The following is a 13,453-nucleotide window of genomic DNA, read 5'->3' on the forward strand; positions in this document are numbered from 1 at the left end:
TGTAGACCAGGCTAGCCTCAAACTCAGAAATCCGCCTGCCTCTGCCTCCCAAGTGCTGGGATTAAAGGTGTGTGCCACCACTGCCCAGCTTATTCTGTGCTTCATGAGTTACATAAAGTTGGTCATCCTAAACCTGGTGGTGGTGCATGCTTTTAATCCCAGCAGGCAAATCTCTGTGAGTTTAAGGCCAGCCTGGTCTACAGAGTGAGCCAAAGCTGCTACACAGGGAAATTCTATCTATCTATCTATCTCTCTCTCTCTCTCTCTCTCTCTATATATATATATATATATATATATATATATATATATATATATATATATAACCTAAGGTTCTAAGGTTCTATCAGGTCCGGGGTAATTGCTCCTACAGTAAAGTGCTTTCCTTTAAAGCACGAGGACCTGAGTAAGGTGTCCTAGAACTCAGGATAAAAAAATCAAAATAATAAAGCTGGGGGTGGGGGTGGGGGTGGTGCATGCCTCTCATCTCAGCACTCAGGGCAGAGGCAGGTGAATCTCTGCTGTGAATTCATGGCCAGCCTGGTCTACAGAGTGAATTCCAGGACAGCCAGGGCTACACAGAGAAACTTTGTCTTGAAAAACCAAAATGGAAAAATAAAACTGACTGAATGTAAAAGGTACATACTTAAATCCTAGCCATGGAGAAGCAGACAGGAGGAATCCTGGGGCTCACTAGTGAAACAGGCTAGCCTGCTTGGCAGCTCCCTAGGCCATGAGAGACTCTACACACACACATACTCACAAACATACACCAAACACTTTGACAAATACACACTCACACACATGCGTAGTCACACACACTCTTACACTTTTAGTCTCCTGTCATGTTCTTGTCTTGATTGAGAAAGTCTGTTTACTGTGTGACTCTGGCTGGCCTTGGTGCTGGGGTTAATGATGTGAACTGCTGTGCTCAGCCTCTCATCCTTTTCTAAAGGCTTGGAGTCAGCAAAGCTAGAATCTGTATGACAAACTACAAAGACTTCGCAGAGCCCAAGCCCTTTTGGCAGCTGCATTGCTGTAACGATTTACTCCTGTCATAAGTTCAAAATGTAGGGCTGGAGAGATGGCTCAGTGGTTAAGTAAGAGTACTGACTGCTCTTCCAGAGGTCCTGAGTTCAATTCCCAGCAACCACGTACTGGCTGGTTTTGTGTGTCAACTTGACACAAGCTGGAGTTATCACAGAGAAAGGAGCTTCAGTTGAGGAAAGGCCTCCATGAGATCCAGCTGTAAGGCATTTTCTCAATTACTGATCAAGGTGGGAGGGCCCATTGTGGGTGGTGCCATCCCTGGGCTGGTAGTCGTGGGTTCTATAAGAAAGCAAGCTGAACAAGGCAGGGGAAGCAAGCCAGTAAGTAGCATCCCTCCATAGCCTCTTCATCAGCTCCTGCTTCCTGCCCTGCTTGAGTTCCAGTCCTGACTTCCTTTGGTGATAAACAGCAATGTGAAAGTGTAAGCTGAATAAACCCTTTCCTCCCCAACTTGCTTCTTGGTCATGATGTTTTGTGCAGGAATAGAAACCCTAAGACAAACCACATGGTGGCTCACAACCATCTGTAATGGGATCTGATGCCCTCTTCTTGTGTGTCTGAAGACAACTACAGTGTACTCATAAATAACAAATAAATAGACTTTTAAAAAAAGTTCAGCCAGGCAGTGGTGGCACATGCCTTTAATCCCAGCACTTGGGAGCCAGAGACAGGCGGATTTCTGAGTTCGAGGCCAGCCTGGTCTACAGAGTGAGTTCCAGGACAGCCAGGAAATCTACATTGTCTTAAAATTATGAAGACTGTTGAGTCCAGTAATTCCTAATAAACTGAATCAAAGTGACAGACAGAAGGCATGTAAGTTAGGTTTAGAGGAACAGATTAAGGAGAGGATATGTCACGGAAAAGGGGCTATTTGAGAAAAGTTAAGAGAAACAGATTATTCTCTCTAACTTACATACAAAATAGGAACTGCTGGCTTCTAGAAATGGAATGGCAGCTTCATATAGATAATATACTATCAAATTTGGAGGAACTATTTTAAATCAATACTACTTGAAGCCCATCCCTATAACCCGAACACTTGGGAGATGAAGGCAGGTAGAGGTTATAGAGTGAGTTTCAGGCCAGCCTGGGCTACATGAGACCCTGATTCAGAAAACAAAACAACTAAAGAATACTATTTGAAGGCACTAGAGGAGAAAAAGACACCGCTTGTAAGGTCTGTTCTTGAAATACAGGAACTGTGCCTCTGTCTTGTAGGGCTCCAGTTTCCCTGAGGTTTTGTGCATGAGGCAGAACGCAGAGCCTTATGGGCTTGATGAGCACAAATGTTCAGATCTTACAGTAACACAAGGTTACGGGGAGAAAGACTGTAGGGGGAGGGGAGAGGCTCACAGTGGCCATTACCTAATGAAAAGTTAACAGTCATCAGACCCAGCAGAAGAATGTGATCTGTGCTGAGGGGAAAGAGCCGCGAGCAGAAACCACCTCTTCAGAACTGAATCGAAGCATCACCCCGTAATGCAACTGCCATGTGCTCACAGGGCTTATAGGGAAATGAGTGTGTAATAAGGTGGTGAAGAAGGCTAGCAGTAACAGAAAGAACCAAACAAGGGTGTGTGGGGTGGGGGTGGGGGGTGAAAAGCTCACTGGAGCTGATAAAAGACCAGCCGAGCCAGAAGTGATGACGCACTTCTACAACCCCAGCACTCTGGAAACTGAGGCAGCCTGAGCTACACAGTGGACTACAATCTTAAGCAAAGAAGTATGGAGACAACAAAACCATCAGATACCATTTGGAGATGTTGTTCAGTGGAACTTAGAAGCTAGCTTGGGCTCCATAGTGAGTCCCAGGCTAGCCTGTGTTACAGAAAGAGACCCTGCCTCTTTAAAATAAAGCAAACAATGCAGCTGGGACAGTGTCATGATAAAAGCTGAAACCCTGTGTGCAGGTGTCTGAGAGACAGGGGCAGATGGGTCAGACCGCCAGCACCCTCCAACCAACCTGGGCTATATGAGACCCGTCTCAAAAACACAAAACCAAACCCACAAAGCAAAAGGTCATATCATAACCACTTAACATTTTGGCTCATGTAGTTAAACAGCATACATAAAACAGTCTTGGAAATTACCACAAAATGATTTAAAAACAAAACAAAACAAAAAACGAGAAAGAGTTTCGCTGTGTAGCCCTGGCTGTCCTGGAACTCGATCTGTAAACCAAGCTGACCTCAAACTCAGATTCGAGAACTGGGACTAAAGGTGTGCGCGGCCGCCGCCACTACCACCCAACTAGTAAAGCTTCTTTGATAGTGTCTCTTGGTTATTCACATTATATTAGTAACTATAGGGCCGCCTCTGAGTGAAGGACTCAGTATAACACAAATGTCATCTCAAGAAATCTTAAAACTAAATTACACTGCAAGGCAGGTCTGAAAGCTATGTGTACCACAGAAGAGAACCTGGTAAAATGCCAGAATACAGGGAAGATAAGGCCTGAGGAAATGGACAGAATATTCTACTGGCGTGGTTGTGGTAGGCAGATCTGAGTGAACCGAGACTAAAAGAATTAGACTGGGAGAGAATCGAAGTGGAAGGAGGAGCGACTTTACAGAGCTAGAGGGGATGGGATAAGGCAGCAAAGTGATAAATCACTAGAAACCAAATCCTCAACTTTGGTCTTCTGAGTTTTCTCAGTAGCCTTCCAACAGCTCTGTCTGGTTCTCCCATCAACTGCTTCTCAAGTCTTCAGATAAGGGGTCCTCAGTGTGGTGATTAAGTAAGGAGCACCAGTATCTAGGAATCTGAATTGTGGGGATGCATGCCAGAGTTCCTGAGTCAGAAAGTGGGCGAGCGGGGAGGCAATCTGTTCTAACAAGTACTTCGATTATTCGGATGCTCGCCCAAGTTTGTGGTACTACTGGCTAAGCGGAATGGGAGGGGACAAGTGCCTAACTCAGCTGCTCTGCGGGCAGCAGGGTCCGGCGGCGGGTCCGGTGGGTCCGGTGGGTCCGGCAAAGGCTTTCTCCTGCAGAGCACCTGCAGTCCCACCCGGGACGACACACCCTCCACGTTACTCCCGCCACTCCCTCGCCCGGCCCGCTCGCGCCCCGCTTCACCCTACCTCAGTGTCCGAAAGGACGTGATGCCGACACGGAGGCGCAGTGCCCAGGGAGACGGGAGCAGCCGCGGCGCCGGCCGGGAGCCCGCCCAGCACGAGCAGGACGCCTCGCACCCACAGGCAGCCGCCCCAGCGGCCTCGCGGGCCTGGTCCCGGGCCGCCCGCTCCTCCGGACCCAGCGGCCGCCATCTTCGGGCCGGCGTCGTTACCATGGAGTGCGACGCCTCCCGGCCGCCGCCCGCCCTCGCCGCGGACAGGTGGCGGGCCCTCAGCCGCCTCGCCATTGGCCTGCATCACGCCGGGTCCGGCGGAGGACGAGGGCAGCGGCGACCGCGGCGACGCGCCAAGCTGGCCAATGAGCGCCGCCGGGCAACCCACGTGAACTGAGCTGTGGGAACCCTGGGCCAGCGGAGATCAGTGAAGAGCGGATGGGCGTGTGGAACGGCGTATTCAGGAGCAGCCGCTCCCACTCCATTCCGTAGCAGGGTACGGGCCAACTTCCAGGCACTCGACCCACAGCTTAAGCGTGGTGCTATGAGCCAGATCCCGCTCAGTCCATTCCAGCACCATCGCTTACCTACCAGAGCTAACCAACTAGGGCTATGGTACTCATGTGACAGCTTGTCTTCTAAGACCGAAGTTGGATAGCTCCTTGCCACAAGACTGAAGCCTTTGCTCAAAGCTCACTTCCCATGGCAATGTATATGTCATTCCTTATATCTTAGAGGTTCAACCTCTCTCTGAATGCAAATGCCTAATTCTCCCCAACATTGACTTAACTTTGTAAATATCAACCACCAAAGACGAAACCCTCCCCATTCATAACTGCTTTTAAGATGGAATCTTTGTGCCAGGCTGTGGTGGCGCACGCTTTTAATCCCCAGTACTTGAGAGGCAGGCAGATTTCTGAGTTCGAGGCCAGCCTGGTCTAGAGTGAATTCCGATGGAATCTTTTAAATTTACATCTGCGCTGAAGTCCAGTTCTCAAAACTAAAATTGCAAACGCCACCTGACTTCGGCTTATAGTGGCTTGTCAAGATAAATACTAAGTGCTTTAAAACTTGTTAATTTCGGTAATTATAACGGAAATTCTCAGCGGAGTACCTAAGACCCTTTGTGACCTCCCTTCGTGCCTGTCCTGAAAACACCTAGCTCTTCCACCGTGTACTTTTCACAGACCGGTTCTCAGACTGCTGACATAACTGAGACACACAAGTTGTTTTGTTGCTTTTGGGGAAAACAATTTACATTGCAATAAATCCAAGACTGACACTTCTTAGCCCTAAAAAGTAGATTTCAGTATTAAGTACATTAGGGGTCTAGTGAGCTAGCCTACACCTCCAAGTTGCTTTTTACTCCACTCCTTTGGTGACCACTCCCAACCACGCAATGACCACACTTTTCTACAAGAACAACTTACAGAAATGTCAACTACAGCCTTGAACTAACCAATTTCTGGAAACTGCCTGTGCCCTCTGGAGCTTAAGGGTCTTTCCCCCAGTAAAGGCCCAGCACCATGATTTCAGTGGGAAGACTCAACCACTTCATCTTCAATAGCTCAGCCTCTGTAGCAGTCTAAACTGGTTAATAAAAGGACCTGCTAGCAATCTAAATATGCCTTATTTCCAGAACATCTTCAAAGAGATGTTTGAGAGCCCTGCATACTTTTGTAACTATGCTATCATTAATCCTGCAACTATATTAAAATCTAAGCCATTTTCCAAGGTAGAAAAAAAATGTACTAGTCTTGACCTTTTCAGGGCACCTTACTTTCTTCCACTTGACCAATCCCAAGTCAACCCCTAAGACATACAAACACCCCCCTCCCCCTTCAAGCACCATTCAAATTCTTCCCAACTACCTGCCTGAGCTTCTGGATTTGTACTGAGAACAAGTAGGCACTATTATTTACCCTCTGGTGCCTCACCTCACATACCCACAGCACCCAAACCAGGGCATGATAGCAAGTCAAGGGTTTCAGTGAGTTTCACCCCAGGCCTAAGATGACTTAATGCTTCTTTCACTAAAAATCTAGAATGGAAATCACTCTCCGATAGGTTATTCATCAAACCCTGCTATGCTCCAGCATTAACGAACATAAAACTTTCTGAGACAGGCTCTCACTACATAGTCCTGCTGGCCTGAAACTCAAAATCTGTCTGAGTATCGGCACTGAAGATATATACCACCTCACTCAGGAAAACATTTTGTCTAATACATTACATAGAAGTTCCTTGTGCTCCAAAAATGCTGAACAACTCCAACCACCTCAACACAGAGAAACTCTCGATTTAAGACAGGTGAAAAAATACAAGAGCACAAATCTATCTTTATTTATTTACTCTGCATTAGTTTAAATCCGGGATGGGTACAGCATCTGGGGAAAAGAAACACAGAAACATTAGGTGAATAATAATAAATAACCCATTACCATATCACCTTTCCCAAATGCACCTGGTGATTTTACCCTAACAGTAAGGAAGCATTTGTACGGCATGTGGCCTTACGTTACTTAACACTCATTTTGTACATGTTCATCTGTGTGTGGCACATACAGTCTCAGCTGCTGTTCCCACAGCACCAGGGAGTCTCCCTTTTCCCCGGGGCTAGGATTACAGACACTGACACCACTGTGCCTAAATTTTTCATTATGCAGCTGCTGGGGAAAAATCATAGATCTTATTCTTGTGCAGCAAGCACTTTACCAACTGAGCCACCTCCCCAGCCACCAGGTCCCCCCACCCCACCCTCCATACCTAATACCAAGGGTTAGGAATGCTAACTATAATCAGGCCACCAAACCAACCTATCAACCCCAGCCCCAAAAACAGCATTCATAAAAAACAAACAAAAAATACTCAAGGGATGGTGAAATGGCTTAGTGGGTACAGGCCTTGCCACCAAGCCTGACCACATGAGTTTGGTTTCTTGTAAATGCCCTAGTGGAAAAGCGGACTCCTACAAATTGTCCTTTGACCTTTATATACTGCTGTGCCATGTGTGCCTACATAAATACACATAAATGCAACATGACAGCCCTAAAATGCAAGTCGTAGAGTTAGGTGTGGTGGCACTGACTCAACATTCCCACCATTAGAGTAAATGGACCCAAACTAAAGAAAGAACAACAAAAATCTTAACATAGTATGTGTAGGATGTGGGCCACAGTCCTGAGACCTGGCATGAGCATACTCTCCACGTACAAGATACAGACACTATCTACTCTGGCAGTACTGAGATGGGAGACATGACAAAGCACAACATCCCTCTGAACCCTCAAACAGAAGTGACATAAGGTAAGCCTGGATGCATTGGCCTGAAATCCCAACTACTTATTAGAAGGCCAAGGCAGGAAGACTAAGTTCAAGACCAGTCTTGACAACTTTGTGAGACCCTGTCACAAATTAAAATATCAAGTTTGTGTATATAACAACTTCCAGGCCAACCAGGGCTATACAGTGAGACTTTGTCTGAAAGACACAAATAAATCCCGTCCAAAGTACTTCTCCCAAGTAGCTTTAGTGACAACAAACTTAAATGTCATTCATTTGCATACCACCCTCCCTCACCTGCTTTACCCTATAGCTCTGTATTTTTCACTAAGTCATCAGTTCATTGAACTGGTTTTATACTCTGGACAAGTCTTTAGAGGTAAGTAGTAAGTATCAAGAGGCATTTATTTTGCTGTTAATACTTACCACACGGATTCTGTGTCCAATGGCCTTTGCAGGAAGGTTGCTTCGGAATTTGGCACGAACCATGCCACTGTTTCCATGGGCCCGAGTTACCTTCCCCCAGATCACTCTGGTTTTGTTTGGTTTGCCTCCAGGAGTCACTGTATTGCTGTTTTTTTAAAAGACATAAGAAGCATGAGATCCAACACCAGCATAAATCTGACACAAATTCAGTTACTTCCTAGAACCCAGTCTTTCACCTCTACTTTCCACACAGAACACCCTGAAAAATTGGGGGGTGGGGGGAATGGAAAAATATTCATTCAACAGTTTATATACATAAAGGCTATTTTTATAAGATTACAACTACTAAAGACAGGAGACTCTTTTGTGTGCTAAAACATTAAGAGTAAATTTGGAAAGACCCAGCGATGAAGCCTCCTTGGGATAAAAGCTGAAAAACGAGGACTTGAAAGCACAGGTTATCAGAGACTGAGAATTATGGAATCACTGAGGTCTCAACTAGCCTGGAACATGACTCTCACTCAGGTACATGACCTGGAATGCTGGGATTAAAGGCATGGAAGACTCATACACATTCTCAAGACCTGACAATGTACATAAGGCACAGTTTATGGCCTTATGTTCAACTCCCAGTAGGAAAAAGAGGGACCAGAGAAACAACATAGCACCCACTTTAAAACACACACACACTCTCCCCCCCCCCAAAAAAAATATCTGGTTCCAGGGAATCTGGCACCCTCACAGATAAACAAGCAGAACGCCATAAAAAGTTTCCCCAAATGTAACCTCAATTGTTGTACGCCAAGGCGCAACAGACTGTTTTCTGACATAGTAGCACAGAACCCAATTCCATAAAGACGTGAGAATGAAAAGAAATGATACAATAACAAAAAATCTGTTCTAGTAATTGTTATTTTTAGGAATTACATTGGAAAGTGTTCTATACGCCCCTTCAATGGAAAATGAAAGACATTAACAGCTGCAGTCTTCCTTTTTAACCATGTTAGGGACTCAACACAGAGACTTTCTACTCTTGTAATTTTTCTAAGAGCCAATGGTGTCTATATATTCAATACCACTGACAAAAGAATCCTTCTCCATTGCTAGAAATTTCCTAGCAATTTCTTTATGGCCTCTAGGACTCAACAACAACATCAATTTTTCACTAACACCCCTACCTTTACAGTAGGGAAAAAAAATGAGAAGCCAACAAAAAATTAAAAAGGCATGTAAACATACTTACTTTTTTGCTTTGTACACATAAGCACATCTCTTGCCTAAGTAGAACTCGGTTTCATCTCGGGCATAAACACCTTCAATTTTAAGAAGAGCCGTGTGCTCTCTTTGGTTTCGGAGACCTCGCTTGTAGCCAGCAAAAGTGGCCTTGCACCACAGCCTAAGACACAAGAAAGACATTATGACTGCCCTACTACCACTTTTAACTTTCAGCAAACCACCGTGATTTGTTTTGTAATAACTCCAACTATCTTCAGCAGATACCGCCTTTCTCCTCCCGCATCACATTAAACTTGGGTTTCACGTCTAGTTAATATAAAATAGAAATGGAAAAAAACAATACTTCAGTCGCATACCTTCCAGACATACTTGCTTTTAGAAGTCCTGTTCCCAGCAGGCCTGAAAACAAACGAGAGCTCAATTGAAAGCCATGCAGCACGTTTCCCACCTGTCATTATTTCTCGGCGCGTTTATTCTGTTAGCATCTCAAGTACGTGGACCTCTTACCTAAGCCATGCCACCTCACCTACAGAAGCAGAGCCTGGTAAAATACTCAGACTCCTGACAACGAATGACAACTAACTGCTCGGAAACGTGGGCAAACGCTAGGTAGGAGGACGACTCACCAAAGACTTAACTTCTAGAACCCCTTAAGGACCCCGGAGGCAAACTCATGCCTCAACCAGTACCCAAAACAGGTAACACACGCAAGGTCGTTACGTGCGGGGAAACCAGCTCATAGGGAGCACCGCTTCCTGGGCAAGCAAGACCGGGGAAATGCACCCATTCACTCCTCCGGAGCCCGAGGAACGACTGAGACCAGCGATCTCTCCTCCCCCAGCCGGGGCCTCAACACCATCAGACCGTCATCTCCTCCATCCCGCCCCCCATTTTCCTGGAAGCCCCAGACATCTCTGGCGGTCAGGCTCTCCGAGACGCAGGGTTGTCTCGGTGAAGGAAGGAACTAAACACACCCCAGAAATATGCCCCCAAAACTCAGCAGCAGCAAATTCCCTCACCTCCACAGGCTCCAAGATGGCGGAAAGAGGAAGGCAAGCCCCGCCGCGCGGCCTTGTGGGATGCACGCTCCGCCCCTCTCCACGTTTAGGCCGCTTGCACTCTGCCAGAAAGCAAAGGTCAGAGAGAGGCTCGACTCAGCCAAGTCGTGCTCAAGAACTTTACTTTTTTCTCCTGCCCTTTCGTTTTTGTAAGCGGAAACATGTATAATTTAGGAACAAAGAAAGGCAAAATTGTAGTCGACTAAGAAAGAGTCACGGGTCCTACTTAAAAAAAAAAAAAAAGCTTGCGCGACGCGTTGCCATAGCTACCGATTAGCTTGGTTCCCGCCTGCAGCTGGGCTGGTGGAGAGGTGAGGAAAAGTTGAGTTTTCTCCTCTTCCTAGACTGGAGACTGGGATCCTACCATAGAGGAGAGAAAAACCCGGAGCATGAAGGCAGGAGGAACGCTACTTTCTCTTTATTTGTTCTTTTCTCCCATCTTTCAATTAACAAACAGAGCGTGGTGACCCTTGCCCATTAACCTCAGCGTTCATTCTGGAGACTGAGGTAGGAGGACCACATCACGAATTCGAGGCTAGGCTGAGTTGCATACCTATGAGGCAAACCGCGGGTCCCGGTGCTTGCTTGTAATCTCAGTATTTTGGATGTGCGAGCAGGGGAGTAGAATTTAAAAGGCCATCCTCGTCTACATACGGGGTGCCAGTCAGCCTGAGCTACATGAGACCCCATCTGAAAAAAAGGAGAGGGTGTGGGGAAGTGAGAGATAGATAGTTCGTTCTTCCATCCTTTGCCTGACTTGTCGGATGAGGATGAATTTGATAGACTTAGATTTACAGTTCCTAACGTGCATTAACTAAGGTGGACTGATGGATCATTTATTCGGAATAATTTATTGAGTGACTAACAAGAATGGTCTAGGCCGGAAGGACACTAGAGTAAACAAACTAAACCGTCTGCCCTCTTGCACCCTACTTGAGGGAGCAAGGTGGGCATGTTGGCTCTTGTGTCTGTAATCCCTGCATTTAGAAGGCTGAGGTATGAAAACTGCTCTGTTTCAGGCCAGTAAGAGGTACATAATGTGTACAAGAATATCCTGAGCTACAGAGTAAGAAATCTCACTCCTGCCCCCTCCCCCTTCCAAAAAACCCAAGACAACAAGCAGGTTAGACATGTGGTGAGTTAGGGTCCTTTAAAAAAATTCTTTATGCATACAAGTGTATTCCACATGCATGTGTGTGCTTTCAGGGGTCAGAAGATGGCCTCAGACTCTAGAGCTTGATCTTACATGCAGCTTGTTTTTGTTGTTGTTTTAAGACAGGGACTAAGCCAGGCGGTGGTGGCACACGCCTTTAATCCCAGCACTTGGGAGGCAAAGGCAGTCGGATTTCTTGAGTTTGAGGCCAGCCTGGTCTACATACAAAGTGAGTTCCAGGACAGCCAGGGCTATACAGAGAAACCCTGTCTCTGTATAGAAGAAGAAGAAAAAAAAAAAAAAGACAGGGACTAGAGAAATAGCTCAATGTTTAAGAGCATATACTGCTTTCAAAGAAGTCTTTGGTTCGATTCCCAGCATCTACATCAGGCATTCACAATTACCTGTAACTTCAGTGCTGGGAAATCTAACTGTATGCCCACAGTGCACATAGGGACAAGCATGTACATACACATTTAAAAAAAACATTAACAGGAAGACAAGGTCTATGTAGCTTAGGCTAGCTCCAAAGTCCCTATGTTAAGCCAAGGATGACCTCATATTCCTGATTCCTTTCCACTTTCTAAGTACTGTAATTACAGATTTTGCCACCACGCCCAGCTCTGAGGAGTAATAACTTATGAAACCAATGTCCAGGGCTAATGTAGGTTTTTCTGGGGCTAGAGAGATGGCTCAGCAGTTAGGGGCACTGGCTGTTCTTCCAGAGGACCCAGGTTCAATTCCCAGCAACCACATGGCAGCTCACAACTGTCTGTAAATCCAGTTCCAGGGAATCTGGCACCCCTACACAGACATACTGCAAGCAAAACACCGATGCACATAAAAATTAATTTAAAAAATACAGTTTTCCAAGTGTAATCTCACTTGTTCTAAATCAAGTTACAATAAATTCTGTTCTCTGACAAAGCAGGGCAGAATCATTTAATTCAATATAGAAGTGAGAATAATAAAAGAAATTAAAGAATCAAAAATAAATCTAGCTGGGCAGTGGTGGCGCATGCTTTTAATCCCAGCCCTTGGGAGGCAGAGACAGGCAGATTTCTGAGTTCGAGGCCAGCCTGGTCTACAGAGTGAGTTCCAGGACAGCCAGAGCTACACAGAGAAGCCCTGTCTCGAGAAACCATAAGTAAGTAAGTAAATAAATAAATAAATAAATAAATCTGTTCTGTATTGACTACCAGTCAAAATCAGAGTACAATGACACACTCAAATTGTGTCGAATGTCAATTTACCGTAAGAAGAGGCAAAAGACTACCTGGAGTATAACCTGTATTTTGGTGGAGCAGTAATGGAGCCAAACACTTAATAAGCCTGCATCCTATGAGCCTGCTCTCCTAAGGAGGAAAGGACAAACCATAGCTCTTGAGATTCTGTGATTTTTTTTTCTCCTTCAAAAAGAACATGGAAATAAAGGAAAAAAAAAAGAGTTGGCATCCCTTCGAGCTGATATCAGTGTTTCTTTTCTACTTTAGGTAACTTCATTCTTGTGAAATTATAAATCTACCTCAGAGAGCAAGGAAAGTAACTGAGGAAGAATGGAAAGGTATGTTCCAAGTTCCAGTTTGTTTGTCCATATGTTGTTGCATTAGGCCATCTGTTGAATTCTGTGAATTATTTATCTGTAACAATGTAACAAATTCCCCCAAATGTAATGATCTAATATATAAGCATCTTATCATTTCAGAATTGTTGTGGGTTGGGCGTTTGGGAGCGTTTAGCAAATGGTTCTGGTTTGGGGTCTGTGCCAGTTAATTCTCTCTCATCTGTGGGACAAAATGTCAGAGAGGAAGCTGTTTGGGAAGACATGAAAGGTGTTGTCTTGGCTCACACTTGGAGGGGTAGGTATGGCAGAAGAGCAGAAGGGACTGGTCACGGGCCATCCACAGTCAGGAAACAGAGAGATGGATGCCGGGGCTCAGCTCCGTTCCTCTGTTTTATTCAGTCCATGTCAGATAAGTCTTCCTATCTCAAGTAACCTGGTCGAGTAACAAGTCTGTAACAGCCACGTCTGCATGCTTATCTCCTAGGTGGTTGTAGATGCAGTCAGGTAGACAACGTTAACCAGAAGGTTGGTTGGCCAGGGGCACCCTAAGTGTCCTCATGACAGATGAGGCACTTCCCTGGGAGAGAGCTTTTGAGTGAGATAGAAGCAGCCATGTTA

At 45.6% G+C, this 13,453-nt stretch overlaps 3 protein-coding genes across 3 annotated transcripts in view; 1 reads left to right on the plus strand and 2 right to left on the minus strand.

The window, feature by feature from the left end:
- The window catches only part of Lmln (leishmanolysin like peptidase), a 60,624-nt gene extending 56,309 nt beyond the window's left edge, over positions 1-4,315 (minus strand). Inside the window, exon 1 of the mRNA XM_028752292.1 lies at positions 4,130-4,315. Within this exon, the coding sequence (XP_028608125.1) occupies positions 4,130-4,315 (186 nt within the window). The remainder of the gene's footprint in view (positions 1-4,129) is intronic.
- A 2,112-nt stretch (positions 4,316-6,427) lies between these two features.
- Positions 6,428-10,117, minus strand: Rpl35a (ribosomal protein L35a). The gene is made up of 5 exons (XM_028752267.1): positions 10,080-10,117; positions 9,417-9,459; positions 9,068-9,220; positions 7,825-7,969; positions 6,428-6,503 (listed from the first exon to the last, which is right to left on the minus strand). Exons 2-5 carry the CDS (start codon positions 9,425-9,427, stop codon positions 6,480-6,482), a joined length of 333 nt encoding a protein of 110 aa, XP_028608100.1. The 5' UTR covers positions 9,428-9,459; positions 10,080-10,117; the 3' UTR covers positions 6,428-6,479.
- A 303-nt stretch (positions 10,118-10,420) lies between these two features.
- The window catches only part of Iqcg (IQ motif containing G), a 39,532-nt gene continuing 36,499 nt past the window's right edge, over positions 10,421-13,453 (plus strand). The window contains exons 1-2 of the mRNA XM_028752270.1: positions 10,421-10,439; positions 12,765-12,835. Of these exons, the coding sequence (XP_028608103.1) occupies positions 12,828-12,835 (8 nt within the window). The 5' untranslated portion in view covers positions 10,421-10,439; positions 12,765-12,827. The remainder of the gene's footprint in view (positions 10,440-12,764; positions 12,836-13,453) is intronic.

This window comes from Grammomys surdaster, unplaced genomic scaffold (genome assembly GCF_004785775.1).
Source record: "Grammomys surdaster isolate TR1022 unplaced genomic scaffold, NIH_TR_1.0 125889, whole genome shotgun sequence".
In the NCBI taxonomy this organism is placed as follows: domain Eukaryota; kingdom Metazoa; phylum Chordata; class Mammalia; order Rodentia; family Muridae; genus Grammomys; species Grammomys surdaster.